This window comes from Carassius auratus, chromosome 28 (assembly GCF_003368295.1).
Source record: "Carassius auratus strain Wakin chromosome 28, ASM336829v1, whole genome shotgun sequence".
Classification (NCBI taxonomy): Eukaryota; Metazoa; Chordata; class Actinopteri; order Cypriniformes; family Cyprinidae; genus Carassius; species Carassius auratus.
In genome coordinates, this window is record NC_039270.1 from 10,047,686 (window position 1) to 10,070,772 (window position 23,087).

General features: G+C 40.2%; 2 protein-coding genes across 7 annotated transcripts in view; both read right to left on the reverse strand.

The window, feature by feature from the left end:
• The window catches only part of LOC113046766 (gastrula zinc finger protein XlCGF8.2DB-like), a 110,223-nt gene that overhangs the window by 37,644 nt on the left and 49,492 nt on the right, over positions 1–23,087 (reverse strand). The window lies entirely within an intron of this gene.
• Positions 103–18,815, reverse strand: LOC113046768 (gastrula zinc finger protein XlCGF8.2DB-like). 5 transcript variants are annotated; one of them, XM_026207733.1, is made up of 3 exons: positions 18,752–18,815; positions 17,063–17,174; positions 103–2,031 (listed from the first exon to the last, which is right to left on the reverse strand). In XM_026207733.1, exons 2-3 carry the CDS (start codon positions 17,121–17,123, stop codon positions 1,085–1,087), a joined length of 1,008 nt encoding a protein of 335 aa, XP_026063518.1. In that variant the 5' UTR covers positions 17,124–17,174; positions 18,752–18,815; the 3' UTR covers positions 103–1,084. The 5 variants fall into 5 exon arrangements, with proteins under 5 accessions (XP_026063518.1, XP_026063517.1, XP_026063520.1 ...); XM_026207732.1 differs by having other exon boundaries at positions 18,580–18,792; XM_026207735.1 differs by lacking the exon at positions 18,752–18,815 and adding an exon at positions 16,600–16,657 and having other exon boundaries at positions 17,063–17,077.

Genomic DNA, 23,087 nt, shown 5'->3' on the forward strand with positions numbered 1-23,087 from the left:
TTTTTTTTTTTTTTATAGATTACCAAGCAATCCAAAACCTGTATAAGTTTCTTATGTTGGAAACAAAACAATATATTTTGAAGAATGCTGGTAATCAAACAGTTCTTGTTCCCCATTGACTTCCAAAGTATTTTTCCCTATTATGGAAGTCAATGGGGAAGCTCATACAGGTTTGGAATGACATGAGGGTGAGAAAATGACATTTTCATTTTGGAGTGAACTATTCCTATTAATCTAACCTCTAATTTATGCCTCTCTTTTGCTTTAGACCATGTACAAATGTTAAATCTTGTTAGAAAAATGTTAGGGTTACCACTGCCTCCCATCTAAAAAAACAAATGCAGCCATTGATTTAGTTAATTCAGTTATTTTTTAATCTCTCAATGTACTGTAATTATAAAATATCTTCATGGTTATTTAATTCTAATAAGAGTTTTTAAAAACAAACAACAACAAAAAGAATAATTCGTACATAATGCACAGGAGAGCCTTAGTGTTGTTTACAAACAAATTAAAATACATTGGCATCGGCTACATTTAACGTATTAGTCCAAAAATACTTCTTGACGATGAAAAAAAAAACAAAGTCGCACTGGACTATAAGTCATATTTATTTAGAAACAAGAACCAAGGGAAAACGTTACCGTCTACGCTCTATGTTTTCAGTGCAGACTACAGGAGCACTGAGCAGCATCTCTGGCAGCATAGAGCGCCCTCTTGCGGCTGTAGACAGAAATGTTTCTCTTGGTTCATTTCTCTCGGTTCATGTCAAATTAATTCTGAAAAATAAGTCGCACCTGACTATAGGTTGCAGGACCAGCCAAACTATGAAAAAAAGTGCGACTTATAGTCCGGAAAATACGGTAGTTGAAAAATAACGGCAAATATCCAATATTGTGCATCCCTACTCACAACTATTCATATTTGAAACTTGTTGACATTTTACAGCATTACTAGTATTTTCTAGTCCCATTTAAATTGCAGAGCCAAATTGTATTTCACAATTTGCTATTCTCTAGACAGAATGGCAGGTGATTTTTTTTTAATTGCTCTATTTTGTAAATCTCTTGGCACTGAAGAAACACTAGAAATCCTTTCCAGAGTGAGTCAGCAGATGGTGTTTCAGGTCTCTCTTATATGTGAAACTCTCGTCACACTCAAGACACTTGTAAGGCCTCCCTCCTGTGTGAATTCTCATGTGAACCTGAAAGTTCCCAATAAATTTGAAGCGGTTTCCACAATGAGGGCAGATGTAAGGCCTCTCTCCTGTGTGAACTCTCATGTGAGTCTGTAAGTTTCCTATGAATCTGAAGCTCCTTCCACACTGAGGGCAGGTGAAAGGCTTCTCTCCAGTGTGAACTCTCATGTGAACAGCAAGATTTGTATTGTTTGAGCAAGTCTTTCCACATTGAAGGCACATGTGTGGTTTCTCTCCAGTGTGAGTAATCATATGATTCGTAAGGTTTTTGCTGTCTGAGAAACTCATTTCACACTGATGACATGTAAAACTGCTCTCTCTTAAGTGAATCTTCATGTGCCTTTTAAGGGTTATGTTATATCGGAAGCTTCTTTCACACTGATCACATGTAAATGGCGTCTCACCAGTGTGACTGTTTATATGATACTTAAGGTTTAGTTTTGTTGTAAAGCTCTTTTCACACAGTTTGCAGGCGTAAGGCTTCTCTCCAGTGTGAACTCTCATGTGCCTGTTAAAATTTCCTTGCTGAGTGAAACAGTTTCCACACTGAGGGCATGTGTAAGGCTTTTCTTTAGTGTGAATACTCATGTGGTCTTCAAGGGTTCCTTTTCTATTGAAACACTTTCCACACTGCTGGCAGGCGTAAGGCCTTTTTCCAGAGTGAGCATCCATGTGGCGTTTCAGGCTTGCCTTCAAAGAGAAACCCTTTCCACACTGTTGGCAGGTGAAATTACTTTTTTGTGAGGAAGTCTTATCAGATATTTCTTCAGTTACGATATCATGATTTTTGATTTCATCAAGTACTTCACTCTCGTCTTTCAGTGGCATCAGATCTAAGGTGAAAAGAGAAAAATACAAGTTAACTCAAGTTTAATGGGCACAAAGCAACAAACAAAATGTATAGACATGTAAACATCATCAACAACAAAAACCTCTGGTGGGCGTGACAGAATGCACACAATAGTATACAGGTCCTTCTCAAAAAATAAGCATATTGTGATAAAAGTTCATTATTTTCCATAATTTAATGATAAAAATTTAACTTTCATATATTTTAGATTCATTGCACACCAACTGAAATATTTCAGGTATTTTATTGTTTGAATACTGATGTTTTTGGCATACAGCTCATGAAAACCCAAAATTCCTATCTCAAAAAATTAGCATATCATGAAAAGGTTCTCTAAACGAGCTATTTACCTAATCATCTGAATCAACTAATTAACTCTAAACATCTCCAAAAATTCCTGAGGCTGAACCCATTCCTGAACCCAGTGTAACAGAAATGAGTCAAACCAGACAAATTAAAGAGTCTATCAAAGCTGTGTCTGAAACACGGAGCCGAATTCCTCAGGAAGTCATAAAACATTCTGTGCCACAAGTCCCATGGAAGATAACCAACCAACAAACTTGTTCACACAACAGCTTTCAACATTAACACCACTATAACAATTATTGACAATTTTAATTCGCAGAAGAGTTTGTCAGATTTGTTGTTCGTAATTGAATTCTTCCATTGACTTCCCCCCACCTAGCAGAACCAGACTGAAATTCCTAAGGGGGGAGGGGCTTTAAACCTCTGTCTTCACAGAACATCTCTTTGTCATGAGAATGGCAAAGAAACTGATTTTTGTACAGATTTATGGACCAGAATGAACTCAAAAAGACTTATAAATGAATCAGTCCATCGCTTCACTCCATAATCATTCACGTGTAACCCACACATTTGACTATCATGTTATAATCACTTATTGTGTATGTTTTGTTTAATAACTCTGGGATAGCTTAAGGATTCATAATTATGTTTGGTATGTGTGTGATTGAATCTGCTTGCTTGATATTGTCCTGACAATCATTTATTTGTCAAATATATCATAATCTGGTAATAGGAATCATGTCCAAAATTCGGACCACATGCTTGGTAAGATAAACATATGATTTATGATACCCCCGAGCCAAGACAATATCTGATTGGTCAAGACAACATTTGAGGTGTGGCCAACAGGCCAGTTTAAATACTTTGGACACCATAAAATCTTTGTTTTTAGTCTCTAGCTAGGCTGCTATTAGTCATGTGGCTTTTAGTCTCTAGCTATGCTGCTGCTATTAGTCATGCCTGCTCTCAGCTTTTAGCTTGTAGCTTTGTTACCTAGCTTTAGCTTTTAGCTTCTAGCCATGCTGTTTAGTCATCACTGTTCTTTGAGCGCGGTTCCAGCCTGCTTCAGCCTGCACGCCTGCTGCTACTTATCCACGATGAGAAGGAACACAACCTAGTCTCATCAAACTTTATTTCTTTTCTTTTCCGTTTGAGAGTTTCGTGTTCTGAGTTAAGTTTTGTAACGTCGAGCCTCCGATGCCTGACCGTTCAACTTTAACCAGCCACACAACTGCACCTTCAGCCAACGCCCCACCACGGGCCTTCCTAAGACGTTACTTCAGCGACTACTGAACTTCCAGCCAATCAGCGACATCGGGATACCCCTTTCAACGGAATTCCTTTTTCACAGGAAACCAAGGCAATGTATCCTAAGACATTTGTGCTGGTGTATCTAATATAATTTTAACCTCACTGAGGAACTCAGTGCGAGCGTTAATTAAGTGATTGATGGTTGTCCGTGTCTATGCAATTTAACGTATTGCTGTAAACTTGGGATTCCATATTTCCATTCTCTTAAACTCATCTTTCCCTAACTTTCGATCTTCCTGCAACTTGTGTGAATGTGTGAGTGCGTGCGTTTATGTGTTAGATTAGCTTATATGTCTTAGACTTATCTAATAAAGCCTTATTCATATTGAAAAGAGAAGTATCTTGTGTTTTGTGCTTACAAGTTAATGTCTTAAACTGCCGATCTTGTTACTGTGCTAATTGATAGTGTTTCACTATACTTTGGATATTAATATCCAGCGCAGATTTGATGTTAAACGGCTTGTTCAGTGAATCGCAGGGCGTCTCAGTGATCAGCCGTGAAACAGTGATTCTGTTCAAATTCCCTTTAAATTATTAAATTATTCCCTTTGAGCTAAATTGACCTGTTTCTGTTACATTTTATTATGGTGGAGATAATGCGGGCAGTTTAATCTAAATTGTGATTATAAACCAAGTTATTTAATCTTTGATTTTGCTTAAGGAATGAAAGATGAGAGGCTAGCAAGACGTGTGTGTTTGTGTGACCCGTGACGTAAGCAGCGCGCGCCCCCCTCAAATGAATGAAAGCAGCTAGAACTCAAGTCCGCCTCTCCATTGTTAACAGCAGTAAGTGAACTTAAAAGTAAACATCTGAGATCGTACAATAAGGTAGAAATTGAGCGTGTTCCTCATTTTTGTAATGCCTTGTTTTATAGCTGATTTGATTTCACTGCGTGTTCCAGTCTCTCAAAAGCTATCTCAGTCACTGTTTGCTGAACGGAGCTAAACTGTTAGTGTTTCAAAAGGGATATAAATTGGTGAATAAAGAATAGTTTTGAGCGTGTTCCTCAATCTATTTATCAAAGCCCCCGTATTCATTTTTCATATAGTTTGATTGCCAGTGCGTGTTCCACTGCCGAATCAAATTTGATATTTGAATCCCCTAAGTTAACGTTAAACATTAGACAACAATGTTTGCCCGTTTGTATCCGTTCACAAAGTGAATGCAATCTCGCGTAACACTGCGTGTGCCCGAGAGTAATTTGAATGGGAGTGTTTTAAAAGCTTGATCAAGTAAATTTTAACTGTGTACCATCAGCGAAGGAAACCTTTTGTGTTTGTGTCCAGTGAAACTGGCACCGAGATTCAGATCGCCATCACTGTGTTCCCTTTAACTACAGCACGAAGCTGCTATTTGAAATTAGATAAATTTAACTCTGTACAAACTGAGTTTAAGTGCCACATCGCAAAACCAACTGAAGGCGGTGTTGTTATTTGTACAGTGTTGAAATGAGCCGACATTTCATGTAACATGCTTAACTGTATTTGCAACAATGCAACGATTCATGTGCTAACGTTAATCCACTAGAGTGTGTTTTGGTTGCCACAGTGACGACCTTGACCTGGAAGCCTTAACGTACTTCTGGAGCAACTCTGAACTGTGCACGTGCAGCGCATCGACACTACTGTAAACAAACTCCACGGTGTTGCTAAGCTAACGAAACTGTTGCATTTACAGTGAAGTCTATGCTAAAGCCACTAGTCTCAAAGGTTAGCCGTTAGCATCACAATCCACTGGATGAATAGTGTGTGTTTTGGCGACGCTGACGTGATTTAACCCTTTTTAACATCTTAACTAACACTTGTTGGTCTCTTTCTCTTACTTATTGCTCTCTTTTCTCACCATACCACTTATTTTCATTTTACTAGAAAGGGAAATACTAACTCACCATTATTAATTGTGACAAACTGAAACTTAATTGAAACATTAAATTTATTTTGAATCATTTAAAATTTCCCTCTCAGATCATTTCGTATGATTTCGTAACGGTGGCACGCCCTAGTGACCTTTTAGAAACAGTATCTATTTCATAGTTTGGGCGCCAGACAGGATTTTGGCCTGTCACCAATTAAATATCAAAATCCCGTGATAACCCAGGGAGATTTTTTTAAAATACCACAGTTACTCAAAAACTACATGGGTTGCTTGTACAGTAGTTAATAGAAGACAAACAACAACTTGCAGTTCGAAAGAATTCATTGATATATATTTGTCCCTTCTTTATACACAATTCTGGACACAAATCAAAAACCCCATATAATCAGGAGGAAAGGAACAAAAACAAAAACGAACAATAATAAACAAAACAAAACCAAAAAAATAATAATAATGATAATAATGTATAGAAAAACAATTGTAAACGACAAGGTTTTCCATACAGGCATAATTAAATGAACTCAGACATCCCAGTAAACAAGATCAGCAGATCGAGGCTTTCTCCTCCAAACAAAAACACTCATCAGCGGTCCAGCGAGAAAAACAAAAAAAAAACAAACAAAAAAAAAACACAGGATTAGTATATATTTTTTCTCTTGAACCACCAAAGTCATAGATATACTGAAAGGGAAATTAAATGAAAGTCAGTAATATAAATACATCGGTCACTCAAAGCGACCCGCGAATGGGTGGAGGAAGTGCGTGCGATGAAGTGCGTTAGTGTGTGTGTGCGCGTGTGTGCAATATCGCTGACCATGTCTGGCAGGGAAAAGATCCTTGGGAGGCAGCGTTTTCTCCGGATTAGCAAACCCCAACGGAATGACGATCTTGTGAGTTCCTTCAGCAGTTCGTTACACTCTTTGCAGCCTGGTGAATCTTTATTTCCGCACTCTCACTGACCCAATACAGCGTGCGTCTCACTCCCGCCGATCAACTCCTTTGTTTGGTTTGCTCACCTACCACTTGGCGTTCGCGTTTACCATTTCCCCCCCTTTTTCCAAGCGATTTTTCCTTTTTATAATTTTGCCTTAATTGTTCCACATCCCAATATGAGCACGGAAGGGGCAGATTTTCTTTACATCGCCACACTCCCCCCCGCTGGGACAAACAAACCATGGTTGGCAAAACAACTAATATTTGAGTTTCTCTTAGAAGCCCAAAAACTCCTCATCTTCATCAGAGGACTGTTCGAAAATCTTAATGAGTTTTCTTTTTTCAATTAGCTCTAACTCTTCCGTTGTTGGGTAGCACGGTTTCAAATTACAAACGTGCGCTCTTCTGACATCCTCCCCAGTTGTTTCCAGTGCGATCTGGTAATTCAGCGGTCCCAATTTTCTCAGCACTCGGTAAGGACCTTTCCACTTGGGGGCTAGTTTTGCACTGAAATGTTGTTGTGCCTTGGACTGTGGAAAATTCCGTAACCAGATCCTGTCCTTTTCTTTAAAGAACACGTCTCGTCTGTTTTTGTTGTAACTTCTCAGCTGTCGTTTTTTGGCTTTTTTACAGCATTCTTCAGCTTGTGATTTTAACTGGGCTAGTTGATTTACCACATCATAGGATGGATTTGATGGTGAGAGATTTTTACCCTGAAGTATCTTGTCCATGGGGCCTTGTAATTTTCTTCCTAGCTGGAGCTCCGCAGGGGACATGCCAGTGCTTTCTTGAACGGCTGAGTTAAGAGCAAAACGAAGCTCAGGTAAATACTGATCCCATTTTTTATGGTTTTCATCCACATAGGAGGCAATCATGCATTTCAAAGTGCGGTTAACTCTCTCCGTCATATTGGTTTGTGGGTGATAGGCAGTTGTTAATTTGGGGGTAACACTCCATTTCTCACACAGTTCTTTGAATATGGAAGACAAACTGAGTTCCCCGGTCAGACAAGATGAAGTCCGGTACTCCATATCGGGTGAGGATTTCCGTTCGGAGAATCGTTGCTATGGTGCTCGCAATTGCAGTGCCCATTGGAAAGAGCTCAACCCATCGAGAGAAATAATCCACAAAAACTAGAAGGTATTCATGTCTGCGAGTACTACTTGGCAAAGGTCCCATTATGTCCACTCCTACCATCTTGTTGGGTTGCGACACTGTAATTGGTTGTAGTTTGCCAGCTGGTTTCTGATTTTCATATTTAAGCTTTTGACATTTTTCACAACACTTGACATGGTGTTTTACATCGGTCCACATTCCAGGCCAAAAAACAACATGATGCAATCGTTTGTAGGTCTTGAATATGCCACCATGACCGCTTAGAGGATTGGAGTGGTAGTATTGAAGGACAGATGGAATGAGACTGCGAGGGAGGTACACTCTGTAGTGGACTTGGTCCTTTGTTAGGTAAGTCTTGTGATAAAGTTTGTCTTCGACTACCTCATACTTGTCTTTCCATGTGCTGTTGTCTTGTGCCAAGGCTTTGAGCAATTTTACGATTTCAGAATCCATGTGTTGCTCTTCCCAGATGGTTGCAGCAGTGACTGGCAATTCATCAGTGTCCGTCTGGCTGGAGTATAGGTTACATCCTGGTATGCTGGGAACTCTAGAAAGAGCATCAGGTGCCACATTAAGTTTCCCTTTCCTGTATTCAATGATGAAATCGAACTTTTGCAACCTTAAGGCCCATCTGACGAGGCGACTGGTGGACTTTGGGGAGCTCATAACCCACTGGAGAGCCATGTGGTCTGTAACTACGGTGAACATGCGATACTCCAAGTAATGCTGCCACTTTTCAAGTGCCCATATGACTGCAAGACACTCTTTCTCTGTTGCGGTGTAATTTCTTTCAGCCTTATTCAGTGCTCTACTTGCATAAGCAATAACTACTTCCATTCCCTGGTCCTTCCTTTGTGTTAGCACAGCTCCAAGACCTGTGTCGCTGGCATCAGTGTGCACCATGAAGGGTAACTGAAGGTTTGGATGGCTCAGGATGGGAGGTGAAGTAAGGTGAGTTTTTACTTGTTCAAAGGCTTCTTGACATTGTGGTGTCCAGTGAAACGAGTGCCCTTTTTTCTTTAGCGCATTTATGGGTTCAGCAATTTGAGAAAAATTAGGAACAAAGCGGTGGTACCAACCGGCTAGTCCCAGGAAGCGCTGGACCTCTTTGATGTCTCATGGCACAGGGTAAGATTTGATGGCCTCAACTTTGCTTGCGTCTGCAGTAATACCATTTATGCTAACAACATGACCCAAGAATGTAATCTCCTTAAGGCAAAACTTGCTCTTTTTCAGGTTGATAGTCAGTCCAGCATCCTGAAGCTTAAGAAGGACTGATTGGAGATCGTTGAAGTGCTGAGCCACTGATGGTGAATAGATGATAATATCGTCAATGTAGACAAAGCATATTTTTCCTCTCAATTTTCCCAGTACAGTCTCCATTAGCCTCTGGAATGTGGCGGGGGCATTTTTCAGACCAAAAGGCATTACATTAAAGTGGTACAGTCCTGAAGGTGTAATAAATGCAGTTTTATGCTTACTTTGGGCTTCCATGGCCACCTGCCAGTAGCCACTATTTAGGTCGATGGTTGTGAAGATTGCTGAACCGGAGAGTGATTTGAGTATCTCAGTTATATTTGGAATTGGGTAAGCATGGTTCTCAGTTACTGCATTTAGTTTTCGGTAATCAACACAAAATCTAAGGCTGCCATCTTTTTTGGGGACCAACACGACAGGCGATGCCCAGCCAGAGTGTGATGGTTCCACAATTCCTGCTTTCACCATTTCTTCCAGCTGCTCTTTTACAACAAACTGCTTGGCAGGTGACATGCGGTAAGGACGCTGTTTGATAGGGACCTGATGGTTAGTATAAATACAGTGTTTCAGAACATCAGTACGTCCAGGTTGTACAACACACACTTGGGTATTGGTCTCTAAGATGGTCTTTAACTTTTGTTTGTCAAGGGGAGATAGATGTGCTTCACTTACTGCTGTGTCGATTAGCGTTTGTACATTTGCTTCAACAGATGCCGCTATGAATGCAGGTTGGGGGGAGGAATAGAACTTAATAGTGAGAGGGATGGGTTAAGTGTCCTCGGAGGCTGCTCTGGTTGCTGGCCTGAAGGGCTAGGTATGCAGTAAGGAACTTCAGGTACACTGGCATTACCAGGTTGAAAAGGATACTCCTCTTGTGGAGTAATCTTGAATGAATATTTTCTATCAATGACATTTATTTGTAAGCCACTGAAGTAAATGAAATCCAACCCGAGATTCACAGCGTATGCAAGTGCTTGGGGGGACAAGATAGTAACAGGTAGAGTAAAAGTTTGGTCATGCATATTGATTTGCAATTGAACCCATCCTAATGGGACTTCTGCTTCACCATTTGCTAGGTACAGTGGACCAAGTGACCAAGGCTTGAGTTCTCCTGGCAAGAAGAGCTTTCTCCACAGGCTTTCGTGGATCATGGTATAGCTTGCACCTGTATCTAGAATGGCCTTTCCATACCAGCTGCCAATACTAACTGGAACGATAAGCTGTTGAGGAATGATAGCAGGAGGGACAGGGGCTGGTTTAGAGGGTGTTTTCCGTAAATTCTTAGAATTTGATGTTTGGTTGGTTGTGGCCGTGATAAAATTGTTTGTGGCTTGACCTCCAGGTTTATGAGGCTGAAACGGGCGTGGATTGGACTGGTGTTGTTTTGCGGATTGGTTTGTGGTTAGGGAGGCATAATTTGGACAGTAACCAGGTGAGTGGTTTCCTTTACATCTCCAGCATTGAACTTGTGGTTTTTCAGGTTGCTTGTTACTGGTGGTTTTTTGTGACACTTCAGATTGTAGTTTTCGGCCCATGCACATTTCATATTGCAACTGCAGCTCATGGTCTTTCTCCAGTTGGTGTCCTAGCTTTACCAGCTCTTCCACGGTGCTTACACGTCCGCGTAACTGACTGGCTAGGTAAGGCTTTATGTTTTTAAGAATCATTTTAACTATTTCTACTTCGGTCAAAGTGGGCTTCCATCTTTTGCAGAGTGCTCTATATGTGAAAGCAAAGTCTCTTATGGTTTCTTTTCCTCCTTGCAATCTAGTACGTACTCTCTCAGCCAGCTCGTCTTCATAATCTTCAGAAAGAAAAGCGGACAAAAAAAAAGTCTCAAACTCACTCCATGTCGTTACTGAAGAGCGAGCAACCTCCCACCAGTCACTTGCTGTGCCATGAAGTAACCAACCCAAAACCGCACCTGCCTTCGCCACACAACCCTTTCCTGCCAACGAAAGAAAACCTCCCGTTCAAGACCTTGGAGCTGCACACGGGATGACCATCAAAGACCTCAACAAGCTGTCTGAAAACATCAGCAGGTTCAACCCAGACTCCACCGAGAGCCCCGACATCCTGGCTTACCTGCGAGATATCAATTTCATCTGGAAGTGAGACCTCATGTGACTGACAGAGACTGGTTATACCTCCTTAGAGCCACGTCCAGTCCCGAGGTACGAAACTTTCTAGATCGACAGCCCAGTCAAACTAAGTCAACACCCAGTGGCATCACAACACTAGTCTTCCATCAAGAGCACAGAGAACGTGACGCCCATATCCACGACCGCTTTCAGCCCAACTGCTGGAAAAATCCATGGGACCAGCCACGCTTCTCAAGAAACCAAAAGGATAAGAACATCTGGAAACCTAACCAGATCACCTGACTCATGCAAGAGCAACTTGTGTGGGTAAGCAACAACAAAACCCACCTCAGCACCACTCAGACATGCACAGTGCTGAGTATGCACAAGAACATGACCGCTTACCATCAGAAAACATGGAACAAGTCATGAAACAACTGAGAGAGTTCCTTCAAGACAATTTACATGCATATGACCACAAAGTTGAGTCATGCTCGCTGTGACCAGCGACAGAACGGAAGGCCGGTGATCACCTGGTGCACCACATCAGAGATGACAAGCACCTGTTCAACAATGACCTAGCCTGGTTCATTACTCAAAACCGCAAACATGGCTAAGACTGCCGACCTGACTGCGGTCCAGAAGGCCATCATTGACGCCCTCAAGCGAGAGGGTAAGACACAGAAAGAAATTTCTAAATGAATAGGCTGTTCCCAGAGTGCTGTATCAAGGCACCACAGTGGGAAGTCTGTGGGAAGGAAAAAGTGTGGCAAAATGCTGCACAACGAGAAGAGGTGACCGGACCCTGAGGAAGATTGTGGAGAAGGACCGATTCCAGACCTTGGGGACCTGCGGAAGCAGTGGACTGAGTCTGGAGTAGAAACATCCAGAGCCACCGTGCACAGGCATGTGCAGGAAATGGGCTACAGAGAAGCAGCACTGAACTGTTGCACAGTGGTCCAGAGTACTTTTTTTGGATGAAAGCAAATTTTGCATGTCATTCGGAAATCAAGGTGCCAGAGTCTGGAGGAAAGACTGGGGAGAAGTAAATGCCAAAATGCCAGAAGTCCAGTGTCAAGTATCCACAGTCAGTGATGGTCTGGGGTGCCATGTCAGCTGCTGGTGTTGGTCCACTGTGTTTTATCAAGGGCAGGGTCAATGCAGCTAGTTATCAGGAGATTTTGGAGCACTTCATGCTTCCATCTGCTTAAAAGCTTTATGGAGATGAAGATTTCGTTTTTCAGCTCAACCTGGCACCTGCTCACAGTGCCAAAACCACTGGTAAATGGTTTACTGACCATGGTATTGCTGTGCTCAATTGGCCTGCCAACTCTCCTGACCTGAACCCCATAGTAAATCTGTGGGATATTGTGAAGAGAAAGTTGAGAGATGCAAGACCCAACACTCTGGATGAGCTTAAGGTCGCTATCGAAGCATCCTGGGCCTCCATAACACCTCAGCAGTGCCACAGGCTGATTGCCTCCATGCCACGCCGCATTAAAGCAGTCATTTCTGCAAAAGGATTCCCGACCAAGTATTGAGTGCATAACTGAACATAATTATTTGAAGGTTGACTTTTTTTGTATTAAAAACACTTTTCTTTTATTGGTCGGATGAAATATGCTAATTTTTTTAGATAGGAATTTTGGGTTTTCATGAGCTGTATGCCAAAATCATCAGTATTAAAACAATAAAAGAACTGAAATATTTAAGTTGGTGTGCAATGAATCTAAAATATATGAAAGTTTAATTTGTATCATTACATTATGGAAAATAATGAACTTTTATCACAATATGCTAATTTTTTTAGAAGGACCTGTATATTACCACGATAAAGTTCTATAATATATTTTATATACATTAGGGATGTGACGATTAACCACGAGCCGTTTGAAAAACGATAAAAGAACAGGAACAATCTTTCATAATCATATTAGTTTAAACTCAATAAACATAAACATAATATTCATGCATTTGACTTCTAGGTTTCTATAATAAGCTGCTCAAGCAAGCGACACAATATTTAAACAACAATTAGCCTACTTTTCTTGTTAAGATATAATAATAATAATAATAATAATAATAATAATAATAATAATGAACAATTCCTTACATTTATATAGCACTTTTCTAGGCACTCAAAACGCTTTATATAGAAGGGGGTATCTCCTCATCCACCACCAGTGTGCAACATCCACCTGGATGATGCGACGGCAGCCAGATTATGCCAGAATGCCCACCACACACCAGCTTACTGGTGGAGAGGAGACAGAGTGATGAAGCCAATCAGTAGATATGGGGATTGTTAGGAGGCCATGATGGTCAGAGGCCATTGGGCGAATTTAGCCAGGATGCCGAGGTCACACCTCTACTCTATTCGAAAGACATCCTGATATCACAAAGTGTAAATGGAAACATTTTAGCCCGGTCTAGGGCTCCAGGGTGATATGGCTGTCGGCGCTAATATATGCAAGATATATGCATATCGCAAATATTTAAAATTAAAACACCACTGACAGAAACAGTCAACTCTTGTGCCTTTTGCATTTAAATTTTTATTGCAAGCAATCCTACGGGTCTTAATGAACTTAGTTTTCCTGCTTCCATAAAAGTGCATATGGCATATGCATATGGCATAAAAGTGCAAGGCATTATGTTGCCTTGTTTATCTAAAGGTGCCCTTTTCTCTTGTTTTAAACCTTGTCAAAAACCCATGTGTTGCATGTGAAACCCAGTAGGCTTTAATTTGTATACATTTACTGTGAAATTACTGCACTTTCTTGTCAATCCATGTTCATTTTTACAGTAAACAATGGGCACTTTAATTCAGCGCGTGCCGCACAGCAAAAATAGACTGCTGCTCTGCTGCAGACGCACTGCTCAAACGCTCTGACGGACCGTTTTCAATACATTACGGCACTTAAATAGTGAAATTGCCAATAGTGAATAGTGAAATTTTATGAAAATAAAAATAAAAATAGAGATACAGGAATCTCACTGTTAGGGTTGCTTTGATCACGATCAGGCACCTGAGGGAATTTACTGCTGATTAGCGAACCGGCTTTAATGACAAGATGCGCATTAACGATCGGCCGTGAGCAGCCCTACTCACTGTGACTACAAAAACCAAATGTGGTTTGCATACAGTTGATATTTATTCTCCAGGTTTTACATACTAGTTTTAATGTATGTCTGAGCCGTTACAATTGAAAGAAACTTGACTGATCTTAAAGGGGTCCTACTATTTTTTTTTTCACTTTTTCAACTTTTAGTCTGTAATGTTGCTGTTTGAGCATAAAAAAGATCTGCAGTTACAATGCTCAAAGTTAGATTCAAAAGGAGATCTTTAATTTAACAGAAATCACTTTCAAAAACTACAACCAATGACTCGTTTGGACTACAATGCATATTTTCTGGGATTTGTGATATCACAAAGATCAATGAATGGGAAGAGACCTTGTTGAGCTGCACTAGAGAAGGCAATGAGTGTTATAACTAAGTCGGAAACACGCTAGCTTTCCCAAGCCAGAGGAGCTTAGATAAGTTACAATCTTCCGGGTTTAATTTGATGAAAATTTGATTTTGATGCAATATTTAAACTGAAGCTCGAAACAGGTGACTATGATAAAAGGCATGACATTTCCCGACGAGGCACAGAGTGCTGCCAATCACAGCACGCACTGGCCCAGCTAACCAATCACAGCACGCACTGGCCCAGCAAACCAATCACAGCACGCACTGGCCCAGCAAACCAATCACAGCACAGACTGACCCAGCTAACCAATCGCAGCACAGACTGGCCCAGCTAACCAATCGCAGCACGCACAATGAGTGTTATAACTAAGTCGGAAACACGCTAGCTTTCCCAAGCCAGAGGAGCTTAGATAAGTTACAATCTTCCGGGTTTAATTTGATGAAAATTTGATTTTGATGCAATATTTAAACTGAAGCTCGAAACAGGCGACTATGATAAAAGGCATGACATTTCCCGACGAGGCACAGAGTGCTGCCAATCACAGCACGCACTGGCCCAGCTAACCAATCACAGCACGCACTGGCCCAGCAAACCAATCACAGCACAGACTGACCCAGCAAACCAATCACAGCACAGAATGGCCCAGCTAACCAATCACAGCGCGCACTGGCCCAGCTAACCAATCACAGCACAGACTGGCCCAGCAAACCAATCACAGCACAGACTGACCCAGCAAACCAATCACAGCACAGACTGGCCCAGCTAACCAATCGGAGCGCGCACTGGCCCAGCAAACCAATCACAGCACAGACTGACCCAGCAAACCAATCACAGCACAGAATGGCCCATCTAACCAATCACAGCGCGCACTGGCCCAGCTAACCAATCACAGCACAGACTGGCCCAGCAAACCAATCACAGCACAGACTGACCCAGCAAACCAATCGCAGCACAGACTGACCCAGCTAACCAATCGCAGCACGCACTGGCCCAGCTCACCAATCACAGCACAGACTGACCCAGCAAACCAATCACAGCACACACTGGCCCAGCAAACCAATCACAGCACACACTGTACCAGCTAACCAATCACAGCACAGACTGGCCCAGCTAACCAATCACAGCACAGACTGGCCCAGCAAACCAATCACAGCACACACCGGCCCAGCTAATCAATCACAGCACACACCGGCCCAGCTAATCAATCCTAGCACTGACTGACCTAGTCTATGAGCCTGTTTACACCTGGTCATTTCATGCATTTTTACTGATCAGATATCTGATTTGTTAAAATATTTCCATTTACACTTTGCTATATTTAAATTTAACCGAGTCAATGAAATCAAAAGATAAGTACTGCAATATAACTAATTATCAGCTCATTTCAAGATCAAAAGCCACAACAGGAGACAGCTCGGCATCAGCACTGGAAAGATAAGTTTGTCTTACTACTTTTAATGAAGATGATTGTGTGAGTGTCTGCATCTTACTCTCAGTCTCAGTCACGGCAGTTTGCTCATCGGCTTGCTGAAGAGATGCTTAGCTACATATCGGGCAGTGATTCGTAATGCATAAGCACATAATAACATGCCATATAGCCTATAACACACTCTCACACATTTATTTTAACATTTTGGAAGGAGTAAAATGTATATATGTGTTTCAACAAACAGATGCATTTACACTGTTCCAGTTTACACTGATCTGAAATGTGTCCCAGACCACCTCTTGAAGTGGTTTAAAAGCAATCAGATTTAAATCAGTCTCGAAAGCATTTACACCAGGTGTGAACAGCCCCTTTATCTTTGGGACTGGTTGAAGATTACATGAAGGTGTGTGTGTCTGATTAGTGATGGACTATAAATATGATTTTTTTATTTTTGATGTGCTAAAGGTACGCTGTCATTGTTAAGTTAATTGGAAAATGCAAATCTAGTTAACTGACATGGTTATGTTACAATATGTAAGATCTACGGTTCCCAAACCTGATCCTGGAGCTCAAACACTGTATAATAGTCGTCTCTCTAATCAAACTTACCTGATTCAAGTCCACATTTCATAATTAGACACTTCAAAATCTGAAATGGGTGTTTCATAAGCAAGACAATCAAATTTTTATGCCCATCATATGGACTTGTGAAAATCGTTATTTGTTACTATTGATGTTATATTTTACACCAAGGCTTCAAACCTTACTTCAAAAAAGTAACATCTCACAGTTCAGTTCTCTGTTACACAGTGTCACTGTTCAGTTCTGCAAAGAAACTGTATTTGTCAATTCAGTCAAATTTTAATATCCATCTTTACACAGAAAATGTGCTAAAAGTTATTTCTCTCATCTAGTGCCATTAGATCTTTTGGTAACATGCAACACAATATTATCTTGGATAATAGCTTAAAAATTATGCTAGCATTTGTGGACAAGCATTAGTATGGTTTAAGACCTATGTATTCAACCGCATCATGACAATGGTATTGGAGGGCTGAGTGAATTGAGAATGTTTTGCTTTGTTTGGGCTACTAATGTATAATTTTTATCATATGAGTGTCTACTTAAAAAAACACTCATGAAAATTTTCAATAATCATTCATTTCTGTAGAATGTAACATTTAAATAAGGATCAAATAAGTGCGTTCAGCTTTGAGGCTGAAAACCAACCTGTTTGTTCCTCAGTATCTTCAATCTTAATGTCTTCACTCTCCTCTTTAATAGACGCCATCTTTACGTCACATGGATCTCAGTAGCTTTACTTTCGGTGTTCTTCGACACTCTGTCACGATTAAGATGACAATAATTAACAGAAATGAAAAATAAATCCAAACTAAAGCCTTGCTCACTGTCAGATTAAATCCAATTTAAATCAGATCATATTAAGATAGTTTGAATGGGAGTGAAATACTTGAAATTTGATTTGTACAAATCCATTTCGAGCTACATTCGTATGTGGTTTGGAGTCCTATTCAATTCGAATCCTGAACAGGCTTTTTCACATTCTCACGCCTCGTAAAACTTGAAAACATGATGAACATCTTTGCAAAGACCTGTACAGAACATTGTTGATCTGGAGATATAGTAATTATGCTTTATCAAAGCAATTCATGTGACAGTAAGTCAGAATAACTTAGATTTAAGTCTGGATATTTGGTAAACTTGTTTTATGAAACAGAACCATGTATTGCTGTTATTGTTGTGTCAATATTTTATATGCAGTTATGAGAGAGCAGTTATATAAGGCGCATTCGACTTGAAGCAGCGCTGCACAGAATGATCACCTGTATGACATCAAAGTACCGTAAGAGTGATTCGAATGCATTGGATCCGTATGCTCTCTTATCGCTCTCGCGTTACTTTAATGGCATACAGGGATCCTTCTGTGCAGCGATGCTTCAAGTCGAACGCGTCTATAAACTTACTTGTGACGTGTGCGTGGACCTACGATCCACCATGTACGCCCGACTTAAGACAACATCAGGGGGCTGATGCAAATAAAAAGACGCTTAACAAAGCGGGGATTAAAGTCCAAAACCTGACTTGAAATAACCTAACAAATCAATCGGGACTAAAACAGTTTCATAAATGACAATTTAAGTTAACGCAATCTCAATAGTTTGATCCAGGTTGAATGAGTCAACATAATTTGATGTTCATGCTTATTCTAAAGCAGCCCTTGATGTCAATCATGGATCAAATCCATTCACCATGAAAAACGGTGAATATTTATGCTGTTTAATGCATTTGAGACGTTGTGTTTTCCGGACAGAGTACAACGGACATGTCACAGGTATATTCTTCACCTGTAAATGTTACAAAGTCATGAAGAAATATACATTTTCCTGTCAGGAGTGGGCGAGGCTTAAGTGAACGAGCGCTGCTGCGCACTAAACAGATGGAACGCAATAGAATTATAGCACAATAATTCTGAATTTTTTAGATTGTAATGTTTTAATGTTCTACTGTAACCATAAAAGGTACAGCTGACATAAAAGCTAAGAGTAAGGCTGCATGGCTAGAAACTGCTGATTTTATAGTAATACAAAAAGACCTGATGAATTCTCCTGTGTTGTCAAAGGTTTATAAACAATTTACGTTTCAAATCTAGTGCGATAAACATGCACTGTTTTCCCAGATGAACGTTAAGCAGCATCATTTGGTGCAATTCATTCATCTCTACTTACCCGTGACTGAATTAATGTTTATTATAAACTGATTCACAATATAAAGAGCGAAATGAGACACGTCTTTTCTGTAACGCGTGTGGATGCGCTTCGTTTTACATCAACTGTAACAACATAAATAGTCCGTCTGGAGGCAGTGATTTAAACGTTTTAAATGCTTAAAACCACAAACCGTTTCCTCAGTCGAATCACAACAAATGCAGGAGCGCGGCGCACCATTGTGATGTCACAGCGCCACACCAAAATAAAGGTCCCGTTCAAACGAGCGTCTATCATTCACAGCATAGAAATGTTCATAGAATAATTTATATAGAAATTATTTTTTTTATCATTTTTTTTTATAATTCAGTGTGTCATGCACATTAGCAATAATTTTGTGTTGACAAATAAAAAGCATTTTTCTGGTTCACTTTTAAACCTTGTTGAGATAGACAAAAGTACAACAGTACTGAAGTAACCAATATTACATTTCACATTAAAAAAATTTAAGTAAACTCGTAAATCATTTTAAGTGTAAAAAAAAAAAAAAAACCTACAACACTAACAGCAATTACTTCTGTTTTTTAAATGAATGTTAATGTATTTGTAAATTTTAACTATTTTCATTATATGCACGGACCTACTGCTGCAAAAATAAATTAACAAAGCTTTTTCGGTTTTCGGAGAGGACGTTGGCGCACGTTTGGCTGCCACTTCTCCTGCCGTATTTTATTTGTTTATTATTTTAATTAATTTTAAACTCTTCTGAGTCTTAACTTGCTGCTGGATTTCCATATACTTACCTTTTCTGAGCCAGCGTTTTAGTGTTTCCCCCTGGTCTATCTGCTGCTGCTCACATCTGGTTGTCGTGATTCACCTGCATTGTCTCTGCCTGTTGCTGCTGTCTCCATGTGAGATCAAACGGGTCACTGGAGTTGCGTCAAGTTCTCCGTGTGCAATGGCTGTGTAACATTTCTTGGTTGGTATCATGCAACTTCATATGATCACCTGGATTATTTGCGATCTGATTTGATCAGGAACCAGCGTAAAGCAGTGGACCGAACTTCTGGAATTCACCATGCTGAGGTACTCTCTCTCTGATCTGTTGTCCCTGGGACACCATGGCCGTCCAGATATGAGCGTCATACAAACTTTGAGTTCCATGCAGCTCCTCCGCCGGCCTAGTTATAATCATAGAGGCTCTCGTCAGAGTCGCTCTACTGCCGGTGCCGGAATCACAGCATTTTGGTCGAACCGCAGGCACTCGCTGCGTCGTACTTCTGGTTGCCGTGGAATCAGCCATGGTAACCTACGCTATCCAGAAGTTCTCTCTCAAAAACCCGCGGCGAATGTGTGCTGTAGCACTATGCGACTTGCTCACTTCAACACGAGGTCAATAAACAATAAAACGGCACTTATCACTGACACTATCCTTGACAAGAAAATTGATATTCTCTGTCTCAGTGAAACTTGGCATAAAGACAATGACTATCTTAATTTGAACATGTGTGCCCCATCTGGATATAAATATATTGACGTGCCTCGAGCTTCGGGTAAGGGTGGTGGCTTGGCTGCAATATTGGTATCAAATATATAAATCAGATTTTATCAATCTGCCCTTTTATGACTTCAATTGTGAATTTGTCATTGACTTCTGGAATTGTTCCTCCAGAACTAAAAATAGCTGCCATTACACCAGTCCCTAAGAAGACTGGTTGTGATGTATCTGATTTATCCAATTACAGACCGATTTCTAACCTCCCATTCTTGGCTAAAGTTCTTGAGCGTGTTGTGGCTGTTCAGTTAAATAATCACCTAGCTCTGAACAGTCTCTTTGAACCTTTTCAATCTGGGTTCAGAAGAGGTCATAGTACTGAAACCGCTTTAATAAGGGTCGTAAATGATCTTCTTATCACGGCAGATTCAGGTGCATGCAGTATTTTGGTCTTGTTAGACCTCAGTGCTGCTTTTGACACTATATGTCACTATCTTCTGCTTGACAGGCTGGAAAATTGGTTGGGTCTTTCTGGAGCTGTCCTCAATTGTTTTTGGTCTTATTTAACAAATCGTGCCCAGTTTGTTGGCTTGGGTAACTACAAATCAGATACCGTGCCTGTTCGACAGGGAGTTCCTCAGGGTTCAGTATTGGGTCCAATATTATTTAATATTTATATGCTTCCACTTGGGCAGATCATTAGGAAACATGGTCTTGGGTATCACTGCTATGCGGATGATACACAGATTTACATCACCACTAGTCCTGATGTCCATTGCTCATTAATAGCTTGGCGTGGTTGTTTAGCAGAGATCAGTATCTGGATGCATAACAACTTCCTGAAGCTGAATGGCTCCAAAACTGAACTGATGCAGATTGGTACAGTGGCAGCTACTCGTAAGGCCGAGCAGGTCAGTTTGATTGTTGATTCCTGTACGGTAATCCCCACTTCACAGGTGCAAAATCTTGGTGTCATTTTTGATCCACAATTATCATTTGAAGCACACATAAAACACATCTCTAAAACTGCATTTTTCCACCTGAGAAACATAGCTCGACTTAGACCTTTTCTCTCTTTTGCAGACACAGAAAGGCTTATACATGCCTTCATAACAAGTAGATTAGATTATTGTAATGCCTTGTTCTCTGGCCTTCCAGCTAAATCGTTGAGCAAGCTTCAGTATATACAAAATTCTGCCGCACGTGTGCTCACTTGTACTTCTCCTCGTGAACACATTACACCGGTTCTTTCACAATTACACTGGCTTCCCGTAAATGCGAGAATGGATTTTAAAATTCTTATTTTAACATACAAGGCACTTCATGGGACTTCATATAAAGCCCTAAGCTATGGAATGTACTTTCTCTGCACGTCAGAAATGCACCAACGTTGGGTGATTTTAAAAAGTTGATTAAGTCACATTTATTCAAGACTTTCCTTAATGAATTGTTGTGTTGCTTTTGGTGTTTTGTTTTATTTTATTTATTACTTTTTTACTGTAGCGCTTTGGGTTTAAGAAAAGCGCATTACAAAAAAAATGTATTATTATTATTATTAAAGCTGTCTAGACAGTAATCTCGTTGTTTGTTCTCATTTGTAAGTGGCTTTGGATAAAAGTGTATGCTAAATAACTAAATATAAATGTAATGTAAATCTATGTGATATAATATCTGTAATTACAAATAATCACGATCAAACAAATGTGGAGCCACAGTGTCAGCAGCAGACACTCGAGCACGCTGGATCATGACGTCAAACAGACGTTGCATTCTGACTGAAAATATAAATTGAGTTGACATTAGCAGTCGTGTAGTGGTGCCTGGAGAAGTGGGTATACTTTTAATTTATGCCCCCATTTATTTATAAAACAGCCCAGCAAAGGATGAACACCCTGTTATAAACAGAGACATGTAAAACCAGTCTTGCATATTTAGTTCACTGTAAAATGGTCCAGAAGTGTTTGCACTCTGTTACTTAGCTTCTGCTGCTTCAGTAAAGATAATTTCTCTGTTTTGTCACCACTTATAAGCCACTACTAAATAATGTAGAAACTTAATTTTCTGTAAAGTTGCTTTGCAATGATTTGTATCGTAAAAAGCTCTATACAAATAAATTAGAACTGAATTAAGAAATCTCATTATCCACAGAATAGGTGCAGATTTTGCATAATAAATAAATAAATAAATATACTGCATCAATTGACATTTTAGTAAATTACATTTTATTTTGTTTAGTTGTGTGTTCAGAATAGTGGGAGATATGTGATCTCTATTTGAAAAAAAAAGTTGTGATTCTCAATCATTTCAGAAGTGGGGGGACAGAAAAGTAAAATATAATAACGTTGTCTAATTGACAGGTTTTATTAGTATTATTAAATATTAATACTGTTCATTGGCTGAAACAACAAATATCAACGCAGTCTCCTCCCTGATGGCAGCAGACTGAAGAAGCTGTGTGGCGGGTGTGTGGGATCACCTGCAATGCAGAGGGCTTTATGGTTGAGATTAGGGATGTCAAATTTTGATTATTTCCATGATCGATCGTCGTTTAAATTAACGATCAATTAATCGATTAATCGTTAACCATAATACTGCAAAATGCGTCTATTGCAGGCACGCAGTCAGCGGTATGACAGGATGTGCAAAAGCCACACACACACACAAAACGCTTTCTCACTTGAATTAAAGAGGTTTTAGTCTGAATAAAATGCTAGTAGCAGGATTATAAAATGAATAGATGCGATTATGATCATTTGATAAAATGAAGAGAGCGCGCCATACTTTTGAGGTCATTTTACTTTGTTGACAGTTTCCAATCCCGCACGGAGAACGCTGAACGTGCCTCTTTAAATGGTTTTATGGTGCTCGTTGTTGTATTTTAAAGCACAATTGCAATGTTTTCAACTGACATTATTGTATAAAATTATCCGAAATGTGGAGCGCGTGTGACTGCGCTGCACATTAAGTGAACTACATCGGCGCTGCTGCACCAAAACACAGTTGCTCACATTAATTTGATCCTGCTGGATTCGGT